The 13560-nt window shown below is 39.9% G+C and overlaps 1 protein-coding gene across 1 annotated transcript; it reads left to right on the forward strand.

The window, feature by feature from the left end:
* The first annotated feature begins 804 nt into the window (after positions 1-804).
* LOC109212467 lies at positions 805-3052 on the forward strand. The gene is made up of 4 exons (XM_019376113.1): positions 805-934; positions 1220-1666; positions 1772-1907; positions 2989-3052. Exons 1-4 carry the CDS (start codon positions 805-807, stop codon positions 3050-3052), a joined length of 777 nt encoding a protein of 258 aa, XP_019231658.1.
* Positions 3053-13560: the final 10508 nt, after the last annotated feature.

Consider the following 13560-nt stretch of genomic DNA (forward strand, 5'->3'; position numbering starts at 1 on the left):
AAAGAGGGACCAGGGTCCACTCATAGAAACGTACATTACCTGCATGGACTAAAAGAGCTCTTATTCATTCTCTTGGTTACTACAAGGGACCCAAACTTATTTGGGTTCCTAAAAATAACTCCTAAAATTCTTGTGCAGGGGACAATGAAGGGAAGTGATCAACAATGATTCATGGATAGTGGATGTTCGAAACACATGACTGGGAACACCACAAACTTTCTTTCACTAAAAGCCCTGCAAGGAGGGAGTGTATCCTTTGGCAATGGCAAAAGGGGTACATTCTTGGAGTTGGAAAAGTTGGGAAGTCACTCACTTACTCAATTGTAAATCTGTACTATGTCAATGGACTTAAGTACAGTCTCCTGAGTGTCTCTCAAATTTGCGATAAGGGAAACAAGGTGGAGTTCTTGTCCAAAATATGTATAGTCACTAACCTTGTGACTGGTGAAATAGTCCTGGTGGCCAAAAGATACAAGAACATCTATGTTGCTGATTTTGAATCTTTACAGAGTGGTGATCTGAGTTGTCTAAAGGCGGTTGACGATGATGCTATACTATGGCACAGAAGACTGGGCCATGCAAGCTTCTCTCTTCTGAAGAAACTAATTCAGAAGGACCTAGTCCATGGTTTGCCTATGTCACAATTCAAAACTCAAAAAGTCTACGATGTCTATGCTAGAGGAAAACATGTAAAGTCCTCCTTTAAGTCAAAACGAGATGTGAGCACCTCAAAAGCACTTGAGCTCTTGCATATGGATTTGTGTGGACCTATGAGGGTGCAAAGAAAAGGAGGAAAGAGATAAAATGGCTGAAGTATTTGTGGCCTTTGTGAAGAAAATTCAGGTGAAGATGGAGTCTAAAGTTATATGCATTAGATCAGATCATGGGACAGAATTTGACAATGTCAAATTTTATGATTTCTGCAATGAAAATGGTATCTCTCACAACTTCTCAGATCCTAGAACTCCTCAGCAAAATGGTGTAGTAGAAAGAAAGAACAGAACTCTGGAAGAAATGTCAAGAACAATGCTGATTGACAGTGGACTTGCAAAGAACTTTTGGGTTGAAGGTGTCAACACTGCCTGCTACTTAGTGAATAGGTGCATGATTAGATTAATTCTGAACAAGACACCATATGAACTGCTAAATGGATGAAAACCCAAGCTGACCTACCTAAGAACGTTTGGATGCAAATGCTATGTTCTCAACAATGGAAAAGATCAGCTTGGTAAGTTCGATGCCAAAAGTGACGAGGGGATATTTCTTGGCTACTCTTCTCAAAGCAAGGCTTACAAGATATATAACAAGCGGACTCAATATGTTGAAGAAAGCGTCCATGTTATCTTTGATGAATCTCACCCATCATTTGAGAAGAACGCTGAGGAAGATCAAGATGTAGAACCCTTACTTGTTCCTGGCAAAGTCATTAACATGACAAACGGAAAGGCAGATATGATGAGTGAAATGAAGGAGGCAAATGAAGACAATGTTGCCTCATCATCTACAGAATCAAGCACTTCAATTACAACCACTAAAGCTGAAGAAAGAGTGGTTGATGTAGTTCAGGGAACTCCACTTGCATCTGAGAGAAGGATAGAGGATAATCAACCAAACATACCTTCTTCTTCTCAGAATGAACCCCAATCATCTAACTCGAGACATCAAAGTTCTCACCCCATAGACAACATAATCACTCCTCTAGAATCCGGAGTCTAAACCAGGTCAAGAGCTAGAAATTCACTTGCCTTCTCAGCTTTTCTCTCCTAGATAGAACCCAAAAACATCAAGGAAGCCCTAAAAGATGTAGATTGGATTACAGCCATGCAAGATGAGTTGCATCAGTTTGAGAGAAATGGTGTGCGGCACCTGGTACCCAGACCCCCAGATAGAACCATTATAGGAACCAGGTGGGTATTCAGAAACAAGCTCGATGAGCATGGAATTACCACAAGGAACAATGCCAGGCTAGTGGTTCAAGGTTACAATCAGGAGGAAGGGATTGACTATGATGAAACTTTTGCTCCTGTGGCTCGCATGGAAGCCATCAAAATTCTGATTGCCTTTGCTTCTCATATGGAATTCACTTTATTCCAAATGGATGTCAAAAGTGCATTCTTGAATGGACTACTTAAGGAAGAAGTCTATGTGAAGCAACCTCCTAGGTTTGAAAGTCATGAGCACCGTGAGTATGTGTTCAAATTGGACAAAGCCCTATATGGGCTAAAGCAGGCTCCTCGAGCGTGGTATGAAAGATTGTCAAAATTTCTCTTAGAAAATGGATTTAAGAGAGGGAAGATTGATAACACTCTTTTCTTAAAGAAACGAGGAAGGAACCTGCTCATTGTTCAGGTCTATGTTGATGATATCATCTTTGGAGCAACAACTGACTATCTATGTGAAGAATTTGCAAAACTTATGGGGAGTGAATTTGACATGAGCATGATGGGGGAATTAAATTTCTTCTTGGGTCTTCAAGTAAAACAGTCCCCAATAGGTACTTCCATATGTTAGCAAAAACATATCCGGGAACTCTTGAAAAGGTTTGACATGGAAGCATCAAAGGTGATGGACACTCCCATTGCAACTACCACTCGACTGGACATGGATGAAACGGGATCTCCTGTGAATCAAACAATGTATAGAGGCATCATTGGGTCTCTTCTCTATATCACTGCCAGTCGACCTGATACTGTTTTCAGCGTGGGGTTATGTGCGAAGTTCAATCCAACCCCAAGTAATCTCACTTGAAGGCTGCCAAAAGAATACTGAGATATCTCAAAGGCACGCAGGACCCGGTGCTATATTATCCATCAGGTGATAATTTTAATCTAATTGGGTATGCTGATGTAGACTATGCATGTTATCTTGTGGACAGAAAAAGTACTTCTGGGATGGCTCACTTCTTAGGATCATGTCTTATCTCTTGGGGTACAAGGAAGCAAAATTCAGTGGCTCTTTCAACAACTGAAGCTGAATATGTGGCTGCAGCATCCTGCTGTGCTCAGCTTCTGTGGATCAATTAGCAACTGGAGGATTTTGGAGTTCTCACTGAGAGTGTGCCTCTCCTATGTGACAACACCGGTGCACTCAACATGGCAAAGAATACAATCCACCATAAAAGGACCAAACATATTGATGTGAGGCATCATTTTCTGAGAGATAATGTGGAGAAAGGGTTGATATGGATGAAGTTCTGCAGCACTGAAGATCAAGTTGCAGACATTTTTACCAAGGTACTTAGTAGGGAAAAATTCGAAAGAAACAGAGTAAAGTTGGGACCGTTGAAGCCAAACTATGAACCTGATCCCTTTTTGATTTGGTTAGAGTTATTAAGAAATAATAGGTTCAAAGTGTTTTCTGGCCTTGCCTAACTCACTTCAATATCGTTGCAGGTAAACACGCATGATGAGCATAGAAGCAATACATGCAGTACATGACTGATAAAAGAGGATTAATTCTTTTCAAAAAAAGGGAAGGAGGGCTTGAAGGGCTTGAAGAAAATGTTTCGCAAGAACCAAGTTCTTGTACTAAAGGTTAGTAGTTCTGTACATCCTTTAATACACGTCTTAAAAGGCACAAAATACAACTACCATGTCATCAACTTTTTAGATCCGGCTGTCACGTCTCTTCAATTCAAAACGTTCTATCTCCCTCTAAAACATCATGATTCTCCACGCCCAACCGTCGTTTCAGCACCGGTACCTATTCTTCTCACTTCATAATTGTCCTCTCCGTTTAAAGACCCCTCTTGTCTGTTTTTCCTAACCATAAGCCCTATTCAAGATTCACCAAAAAGGAAGGATCATCACACCTCCTCTTCCAATGGTTGAGAAAACCTCCGACCCATCCATGGAACCCCTCCCCTTCACTGAGTCTGTGTCACCCTCTATCACCTCCACTGCTACAATCACTCCTTCCCTAGTTTCCCAACCTCCTACCTACTCTGAAACTCCTGAAACCACTGTTTTGTCCTCAATTTCATCTGATGCCCACACCAGTAAAACCCTAATTGGAAAACAAGGTGAAAATACCGACTTCACAGAAGGCTCCGCCATCGTTACCATCGACTCCATGGTCGTGGAAGCACCTGTTGAGGAAGAAAAGACTGTGTTTGTCGTATCCGCGGATGGCATACTGCATGAAGTTATTTCTCAGAGACAAGAGTCACAAAGCGTGTGGGTAAAAGGGACCCTTCTGGCTGTTGAAGGGGATGCAGAAGTATACACTACTGGGGCATCTCATGAGGAACCCGATCCCTCTCCAAAGGACCTAGGTCAGGACTTTCATCTCTAGGATAGTGTTGTACCTGCTTTCAATGTTGTGCCCCTGAAAATTCAAGTAACAAAAATGAGGTTTAGTGATGAAGAAGACCTGGACAATGTGGCCCTAGATGCATTCTTGAGTTAGCGCAGGGTTGTTACCACTCCTAAGTCTAAAAGTAAGCGGCCTACAGCCAGGCTTCAAGTCAAAGCAGCCTACGATTCTGCACTTCAAAAGAGCAAGAAAAGTAGTAAAATAAAAAGGAGAAAGTTGGTAATAAATGGTGTCCCTGAAAGTGATGAAGTTATTCCCGTCATTGTGGTGGAGGAAGGAACCCCTGAGGAACCTGTTTCCCTTGTTAGGAGGTCCTTGAAAAAGGTTGAGTCTGTCTCCTTAGAAAAAGGATCTACTTCTAAGACCAAGACAAAGGAGGCAGTGAGTGATGAAGATATTCTTGTCAAGTCCAAGGGGAAAGGTAAATTTAGTGGAGAAAAGCATAGGAAACGCAAATGGGAAACAGTTGAAGAACCCAATTCTGGGAAGAAAGCAAGAAGTGACGTATGCCTTGGATCTGAGCGACTAAGCCATCAAAAGGTTTTGCTGGGTCGCATGTTTGGCCCAACAATCTCTGAGATGGCAGGAATGCGTCAGCTTCTAGAAATGGTGGAGTTTCAGCAATGGATGCATCTGTTCTACATTGATGCTCCTAAAGTGTATGAGGAGGAGGTCAAGAGCTTTTTCGCCAGTCTCTTTCCAGTGGATACTGACCATGTGTGTGCTTTAGTAAATGGGGTAGATATTGTTTTTGAAGTGAAATATTTTGGGGAAATTCTGCAAGTTCCTACTGTTGGGGTGTCTAGTGTGAGAGATGTTTATCAATACAACTTCCGAAATACAGTCATGAAAGATAACTCTAATCAAAAGGAGGACCAGGTACATAAGAAAGCACTACTTCCCGTCTACCAGTTGTTGTTTGAACTGGTGAACAAAGTCCTGTTGCCTCGAGAAGAAAGGAGATCTATCACTTCCAAATATGATTTATTCTTAATGGAGCATTTGGACGGTTTCAACCCTGTGAGTCTGCCTGCCGTAATGATTGAGCACATGCAGAAAGTGGCTGATTTCAAGGATGGCAATCACGGGCTTCCCAATGGATTCTTGCTCACGCAAGTGTTCAAATACTTTGAGGTTCCGCTAGGAACAGGTAAAGTAGGGACCCGCAAGCAGACATTCTCACGAACAACCTTCGAAGAGTGCAAGTGTACTGAGAAGTATGGGGGTGTAGGAAGCACTTTAATTGTGTCTCATCTCATCAATGCCCAAAACAGCGCAGCTGAGGAGATACGTCGACTGAAGGCCAGGAATGCCATCCTGGAAGGACAGCAAGCTCGAGCGGTTCCCATGTCGAATGATGAGGTGATCTGTTTGACTCAAGAAAATGCTGACCTCAGGGCGCAAGTTGAGAACCTGAAAGCCGACTGCTCAACGAGCAAAAGTCAGGAAATGCCCAAATAGACCTTGTTCTCCAGACACTTGTCGTTGCTTCCAAGCCTTTTCCTCCTAGTTCCCCCTAAGTTTCACCTCAGTGACAAATTATCTGGATGTGTTTTTTTTCTCTTTTTTCTATTGATGATTGGTGGATGTTTTTTTGTTGTTTTTTCGTTGTGTTTGGGATGTACTACTACTACTACTCCCGTGATCAAGTCCAAATGTTGCCTCTTTCTTTTTCAAAGGAAGGGGCATATGAAACTTTTATTAATCTAAATCCTCTTTTATTTTGTCTATTACATTCTCTTTGCGTTCTATTCTTTCTTATGCTAGTGTGCACATATGTGGCATGAGTTAGCTTGGTCGGACTTCTTTGTGCTTTTATTCTTTTTAATGATACCAAAAGGGGGAAAGATTAATATGGACCCAGGGGGAATCACATTGGGGAACTGGTTCTTTATGTATAAAGACATCGTCTCAGGGGGAACTCTTTGACACTGCTCTCTGCTGCCTTAATTTTTATCTTATAACTGTTTAATTTTGTCATCATCAAAAAGGGGGAAATTGATAGATCTTAAATACTATTGCCGTGTGTTTTGATGATCTAACAAACTTACTGATAAGAACCAAATAGGGAACCTGACCTACTTGGATTGCTGCAAACTTAAATGGATTCCAGTTAAGGATGAACTGCTACAGATTCGGGAGCAACGAACAAATCAAGGACCTGGTGCTCCTGTGGTTCCTATGTAGCAGCACAAAGTCATGTGGACTGTTGCTCCCAAACGCACACGCAAGTATACGTGGTCGGCAAGTAATATAGGATTGTAAGTCCAGATATCGTACCCACAGGTACTTGTGATTAACTATCAACTAAATTAAACCAAACAATTAATCTATTCAAGCGAATCCTAACGTATGAATATTTAACTAAAATTAATCTAGAGTAGCAAACAAAGAGATTAAAGAAAACAAGTTGGCGAAAATAGACACGAATTCAATGATAGACCATATTCTAGAGTTATGGGTTGGCTAACAATCCCATTGAGTTTTCCACTGAAATCGTCTAATTAATTTATCTAATTTATTGATTGACGGGGTTAATATTACTCGTAGCCTTCTTCCGAAGTACAACTTGCCTATTCAAGCTAATCTAACGCCTATATTCCTATGGAATTAGAATTAACAAGAATGCATTTATAATTCCCGTATGATAACCAAGCAAGGCGATTAGGTATATTCCTATCCTAGCCGCAAATCCACTCCCCCTTAGAGTTAATATCTTGCTCTACTCAATCTTATATGCAATCTAGAATTCCCTCTCCCGAGTTCAATCCTAGATTCGTAGATAGTATTCAATTGGTGATCAAGCAATAAAATAATTAAGCACAAGATTGAATAAATAAACCAATATGATAAAATAATAAGAACAATTCAAGCTTCAAACTGCAACGTTCATGTAGCAACCAAAACTCTAGAACTAATAAACTATGAGATTAAAGGAAGAGAAGAGAAGAAAAACTAGTTAGAGGCCTCCTCCAAGCGTGGTGTGTGTTCCTCCACGTGAATTCTCCTTCAAAGTCTGTTAGATCTCCTCAAAAGTGGCGTCCCCCCTCCAAAATTAGGCTTAGTCTTCCTTTTATACGTGTTGGATAGATTTAGGGTCGAATAAACCGTATCCCGGGCGAAATAGGACACAATTCGCGTCACCGGTGCCCAGCCCGGCGCCAGGCGCCCTCCATAGCGCCCTAATTTTGAGCATACTGTTTTCGGCGCCACAAGTGTCGCCAAGCGCTGCCTATGGCGCCCAACTGGCTTCCTTTTCCGATTTTGTTCGTTTTAGCTTCAAATCTTGCACGTTTTTGCCCCAAATTGCTCCCGAATCATTCCTACAAGTAAAAACACTTCAAATCAATATAATTCATAGCATTTAACATCCCAAATTCACGAAACAATAATAAGATATGAGGCGATATACATAAAAATATATATACTTTAAGCTAACATCAACACCCCACACTTAGACTCTTGCCCGTCCTCGAGCAGTGGGACTATCTAATAAACCCCCAAATACGTACAAGTATCAATTATAGAGGACCACCTTAACTTTTAACCACACACTACACCCTTGACTACGATCAATACCGGCACACAAGCATGAACACACAAAAATTCACATTCTTCCCGCTTAAGCAAGCCCAATTATAACACTTCGATTCAATAATTTCCAATAACCTATTCGTCACCACCCAACCTCAACATTCGACTTGCAACCACTAAGCACCCTCCATTCATGCACTTACCCAACAAGAAAGTTTACAACATTACCAATCATTCATGAGATCATGTGCCCTCACCAACAAACAAAAGAGTGAATATAAATTGGTCCACACATTCAAATATGCTTTCGAATATAGATTAAGGACATCACACAATTGAACAAAATTCACTCACTCTCACAAAGAATTCATATGCATCATGTGGTCGTACCATAAGCTTGCCCGTAGTGTATATCTCCACTAATTTAAGCTAGCCAAATCGAGGATCAATTAGGACTTTTAGGTTGTAATGTAGGCTAAGGGACGGGTAGGATATATTTAGAAATATTGACTCACCCTCCTAAGCACTTTAATACACTACATTTACAATTCAAGCTCATATTCTTCTCAACCAATTCACTTGCCACATATAACATAGCCCTCTTTTCAATTAAGCACTACTCTATTTTTCACTAGCACAAATCAATAAGAACTGGATGTGTTTTATTTTCTACATACATTCACACTATCATTTTTCTTCTCTTTTCTCTCTCTTTTTTTTTCACACACTCCATACAATAAAGTTCATCGGCTAGTGACCTTTGATTTCAACTTTAGTGCACCAACGGTCCCTTCTATGGTTCCACTCAAAAGATACTCCCCAATCTCTAACCTTACTCCTTTTAGCGACTAAGTGCCTTAGAAGGTAAAGGTTCAATCAATATCAAATTACAAATAAATGGGGTATGGCTTGTAATGTGGGTTCCAAAAGAAAGGTCTATAGGCTCAAAGGGGCTAGCAACAGAAAATTTTACTTTTATGTGACAAGCACATCTATGATAAAGTAAGAAAATGCCTACGTCATCTCCTAGATATAGCACAACTTACAATTTTGCTTCAATTAACACACGCGGCAAGTTCTAGACTACACAGGATAGCACAGAAAATCACAAATCCTCAGACACGTTGCACATGACTCAATCAAGACAGTTTTGTTCAACTCTCAAGTCAAGGAAGCACAATTAAATGAGAAATTTAAGCAACATTGCACTATGTGGTATACAAGTCAGACAACTGAGAAACGGCGTCACAAAATAGGCTTCACAATTCAAACCAAATACACGGGAAAAGAGAATGTATGTCATAGCCTAATGTGCCAGCATTAACCATGTCAATGAGCGTCTTAGAGCGACTCAGTTTCTTCCTAAACTACTCCTAAAAAAAAAATAAAGTACCTGGTTCGAGCTACACCCTTGGAAAAGAACTGACGCCCAAAGAAAAACCAAGGGATACTACCTAACTATCTTTAAAAAAAATCATTTTGGTGTTTTTAATCGGACTTTATCCCTCAAGATAATTGTCCAAAAGATCCATCGTCGGGAAAAGTCTAAACTTTTTCTAAATTATTTTTTTTTTCAATTTTCGTTTTTTTTTTACCTAGACTATGTCTACTACGAGTTCTAAAAGAAAAACTAAATAAAAAAATAGTTTTATACAATTACACTTCAGAAAGTAGTTTCCCCACCCCATACTTATATTATGCATAGTCCTCGGAGCATGATCATAGAAAAAAAAATATTAAACAAGGGTGAGAAATACTCCCTAAGACCCTCTTAGACCTAGCTCGGACATGATCCTCAATATTAAGGGCTGGGACGAGCCTACACTTAAGATCAAACATGCTCCTCAACTTCAACTTTGGGTACTCCTACTTTCCCTATTCTGCAAAACAAAAACAACACGAAACTTGACACTATATAAAGAATAAAAAATAAAAAAAATAAAAATACAGGCTGGGTTGCCTCTCAATAAGCGCTTGATTTAACGTCGCGGCACGACACCATCACTTTCACCACTTTTCCTTCCACTTTGACGATATGAATTGTGCTGCCAATTTTGCATCAACTTTTGTATCACGTTCCTGGGGCGGTGGTGCGAATACAAAAGAACCAAATAAATAATATCGCATCTTGCACTTCTTGGCTTTTAAGTGAAGGATGTCCTTTTGTCTCCTTGGCATCGCAAATTTCAGAATATAAACAATTTGTTCCTCATCTATTGGCTCCTCCATATGCTCGAATGGATCAATTCCCATGTCACCAACCAAACATAATGTTGAAAAGAGTTTAGATAATACGCTCCAACTCCAAAATTGCATTATGTTTGACATCCTCAATTTTGCACTCTTCGTCAACCTTGGCATCATTAATAATATTTTGGTCTAATAATTGGAGTTCCTCTTTCCGCTCCTCAAGCTGGCCAGTATCCACAAAAATTGGTTGTAGGGCATCAGACGCCTCAACCTTTTTATTCAATTGATCATGAATGTCATGGATATCTAAGCCAAATTGGTCTATTTCTTGCATGTACACAGTTCTTCCTTCTATCAGTTGTTCTGTCATATATTTGAAAGACCATCACGGAGAAACTCATGAGACTTTATCAGTTAAGCTTGTTCCTCAAACCAAGATTGGCTCACTATATCTGCTTCTTCAAAATAATCTTCTTGTGGGAACTCGCTCTCTTCATCGAATTGAGGTTCTTCTTGGAAATTGGCCATTAATTCATCCATTCTAGCCTGGAGTCTTTTGATCGTTAAGGCATCAAGACTTTGTTGCTCGACTATTTGCCTCATCATCATGTCTTGTTGCTCGGCTACTTGCCTCATCATCATGTCCTGTTGCTCGGCTAATTACCTCATCATGTCCATAATACGAGCCATGCTTTCCATATCCTCCACTTCATTGCACCTATCAAACTCATAAACATTATTAGAAACATTATAATAAAAACTCTGAGAAGGATAATAAGAATTAGGACAACCATCCCAATGGCCATCTTGACAACCACACACATTACAAAAATTCCATACATAAGATTGAGATGCACAATTTTGCCCTAAGTGTAGTCCTCCACAATATGGACAAGGATCACCATAATAAGAATAACCAATATTCGACCAATTATCATTCCAAGATGCCATGTCAACAAAGATAATAAAATATAACTAAGTTAAAAATTAAAAAATAAAAACTTGAATAGGCAAAAAGTAAAAATCCAATCTAGTAGAATAGTTAATTTCTAAGTCCCCGGCAACGACGCCAAAAACTTGTTGCTCCCAAACGCACACGCAAGTATACGTGGACGACAAGTAATATAGGATTGTAAGTCCAGATATCGTACCCATAGGGACTTGTGATTAACTATCAACTAAATTAAACCAAACAATTAATCTATTCAAGCGAATCCTAACGTATGAATATTTAACTAAAATTAATCTAGAGTAGCAACCAAAGAGATTAAAGAAAACAAGTTGGCGAAATTAGACACGAATTCAATGAGAGACGATATTCTAGAGTTATGGGTTGGCTAAAAATCCCGTTGAGTTTTCCACTTAAATCGTCTAATTAATTTATCTAATTTATTGATTGACGGGGTTAATATTGCTCGTAGCCTTCTCCCAGAGTACAACTCGCCTATTCAAGCTAATTTAACGCCTATATTCCTATGGAATTAGAATTAACAAGAACGCATTTATAATTCCTGTATGATAACCAAGCAAGGCGATTAGGTATATTCCTATCCTAGCCGCAAATCCGCTCCCCCTTAGAGTTAAGATCTTGCTCTACTCAATCTTATATGCAATCTAGAATTCCCTCTCCCGAGTTCAATCCTAGATTCGTAGATAGTATTCAATTGGTGATCAAGCAATCAAATAATTAAGCACAAGATTGAATAAATAAACCAATATGATAAAATAATAAGAACAATTCAAGCTTCAAACTACAACGTTCATGTAGCACCCAAAACTCTAGAACTAATAAACTATGAGATTAAAGGAAGAGAAGAGAAGAAAAACTAGTTAGAGGCCTCCTCCAAGGGTGGTATGTGTTCCTCCACGTGAATTCTCCTTCAAAGTCTGCTAGATCTCCTCAAAAGTGGCTTCCCCCCTCAAAACTTAGGCTTAGTCTTCCTTTTATACGTGTTGGATAGGTTTAGGGTCGAATAAACCGTGTCCCGAGCGAAATAGGACACAATTTTCGTCACCGGCGCCCAGCCCGGCGCCAGGCGCCCTCCATAGCGCCCCAATTTTGAGCATACTGTTTTCGGCGCCACGGGTGGCGCCAAGCGCTGCCTGTGGCGCCCAACTGGCTTCCTTTTCCGATTTTGTTCGTTTTAGCTTCAAATCTTGCACGTTTTTGCCCCAAATTGCTCCCGAATCATTCCTACAAGTAAAAACACTTCAAATCAATATAATTCATAGCATTTAACATCCCAAATTCACGAAACAAGAACAAGATATGACGCGATATACATAAAAATATATATACTTTAAGCTAAACATCATGGACACAGCTGGAACTGAAGTAACTGATGGCACCGTTTTTGCCGCACTGCAATACACTGTCAGCCCACTTACTCTTTGACCAAACAAAGCGCTCATATCACCTCAAGTGATTTGATCAAGATGTACCCGATGAAGCTTCATACAAAGACATCACAGGAAGGTTTCTGTTTCTCGTTCAAGCTTTTGCAGAAACAAAAAAACCATTATCCTCTCAAGCTTGAAGAACTAGGTTGAACGCCACTAAGGACCAGTTCCTAAAAGATTGATTGTTGTTGTCCTAGTTGAGTTGTAACCTTGTTGTTGTATTTACTATATCTCCTAAATCGCTTACTTAGAAGCATACTGATTAGGAGTCCTCTTGTAAATCCTCAAACTCGCTGAGTTTAGGTTGTGACTAGATTTAATCATAAAGAAAAGTCTTTGTAATCGTAGTGTTGCAAAGTGGCTTGGGGTGATAGCACCGCAAGTTAGAAAAAGCCTTTGTAACTAGGATAGTTACAAAGTGGTTTGTGGTAAAAGTACTACAAGTTAGTTGAGTAAATCCTTTGCAATCAGAAGTATTGTAAAGTGGCTTGTAATAGGTAAGATTACAAGTTAGTAAAGTTAAAAGCTACAGGTGTAGGTTGTGGTTATTTGATCCATTTGTGTAGGATTTTTCCACGTAAAAAATCCTCTGCCTTATTTTCTTACTACTTTACTAAGTGCTCTCTGCAGAAACCTGGAGAGGACCAGGTACTCTAAGACTTGGTGGACCCATACAAACTATCAACATGAATGCGCATTTAATTCCAAGTAAATTCATACAAGTGTCCAACAAGTGTATATATTTGCTTATATTCCTTTCCAAATCTCTAGCATTCCCTAAGTGGTCACATTAGCAAGAAAATATAGACATTCACAAATAAAACATGATACGGGTCCGCGACTACCCGGACAATTAACATATTAGTAGCTACGCACGGACTCTCGTCACCTAGTGCGTACGTAGCCCCCGCATTTAGCAGCAAATTACTCAATTATTGCACCTATGGGGACAAATCCCTCTTACAAGGTTAGAAAGGAGACTCACCTCGCTCCAAAGTGCACTTCCAATACCACGAACGAGCCCAAACCCTCAATTCGGAGCCGAACGATCCAAAACTAGTTAAATGAGGTAGGAACTAGTCAATATAAGATCACAAGATCGAATTCTAGCTAATTAAGCCA

The sequence above is a fragment of the Nicotiana attenuata genome, unplaced genomic scaffold (assembly GCF_001879085.1).
Source record: "Nicotiana attenuata strain UT unplaced genomic scaffold, NIATTr2, whole genome shotgun sequence".
NCBI classification, from domain to species: Eukaryota; Viridiplantae; Streptophyta; class Magnoliopsida; order Solanales; family Solanaceae; genus Nicotiana; species Nicotiana attenuata.

What these genes read in the sequence shown, in the direction of transcription:
- LOC109212467 (XM_019376113.1), top strand. Translation starts at nt 805, where the DNA reads ATGGCTGAAGTATTTGTGGCCTTTGTGAAGAAAATTCAGGTGAAGATG. An exon ending in ATCTAACTCGAGACATCAAA is followed by an intron (nt 1,667 to 1,771) that starts GTTCTCACCCCA and finishes TCTCCTAGATAG; the next exon opens with AACCCAAAAACATCAAGGAA. An exon ending in AGAACCATTATAGGAACCAG is followed by an intron (nt 1,908 to 2,988) that starts GTGGGTATTCAG and finishes ATGTGGCTGCAG; the next exon opens with CATCCTGCTGTGCTCAGCTT.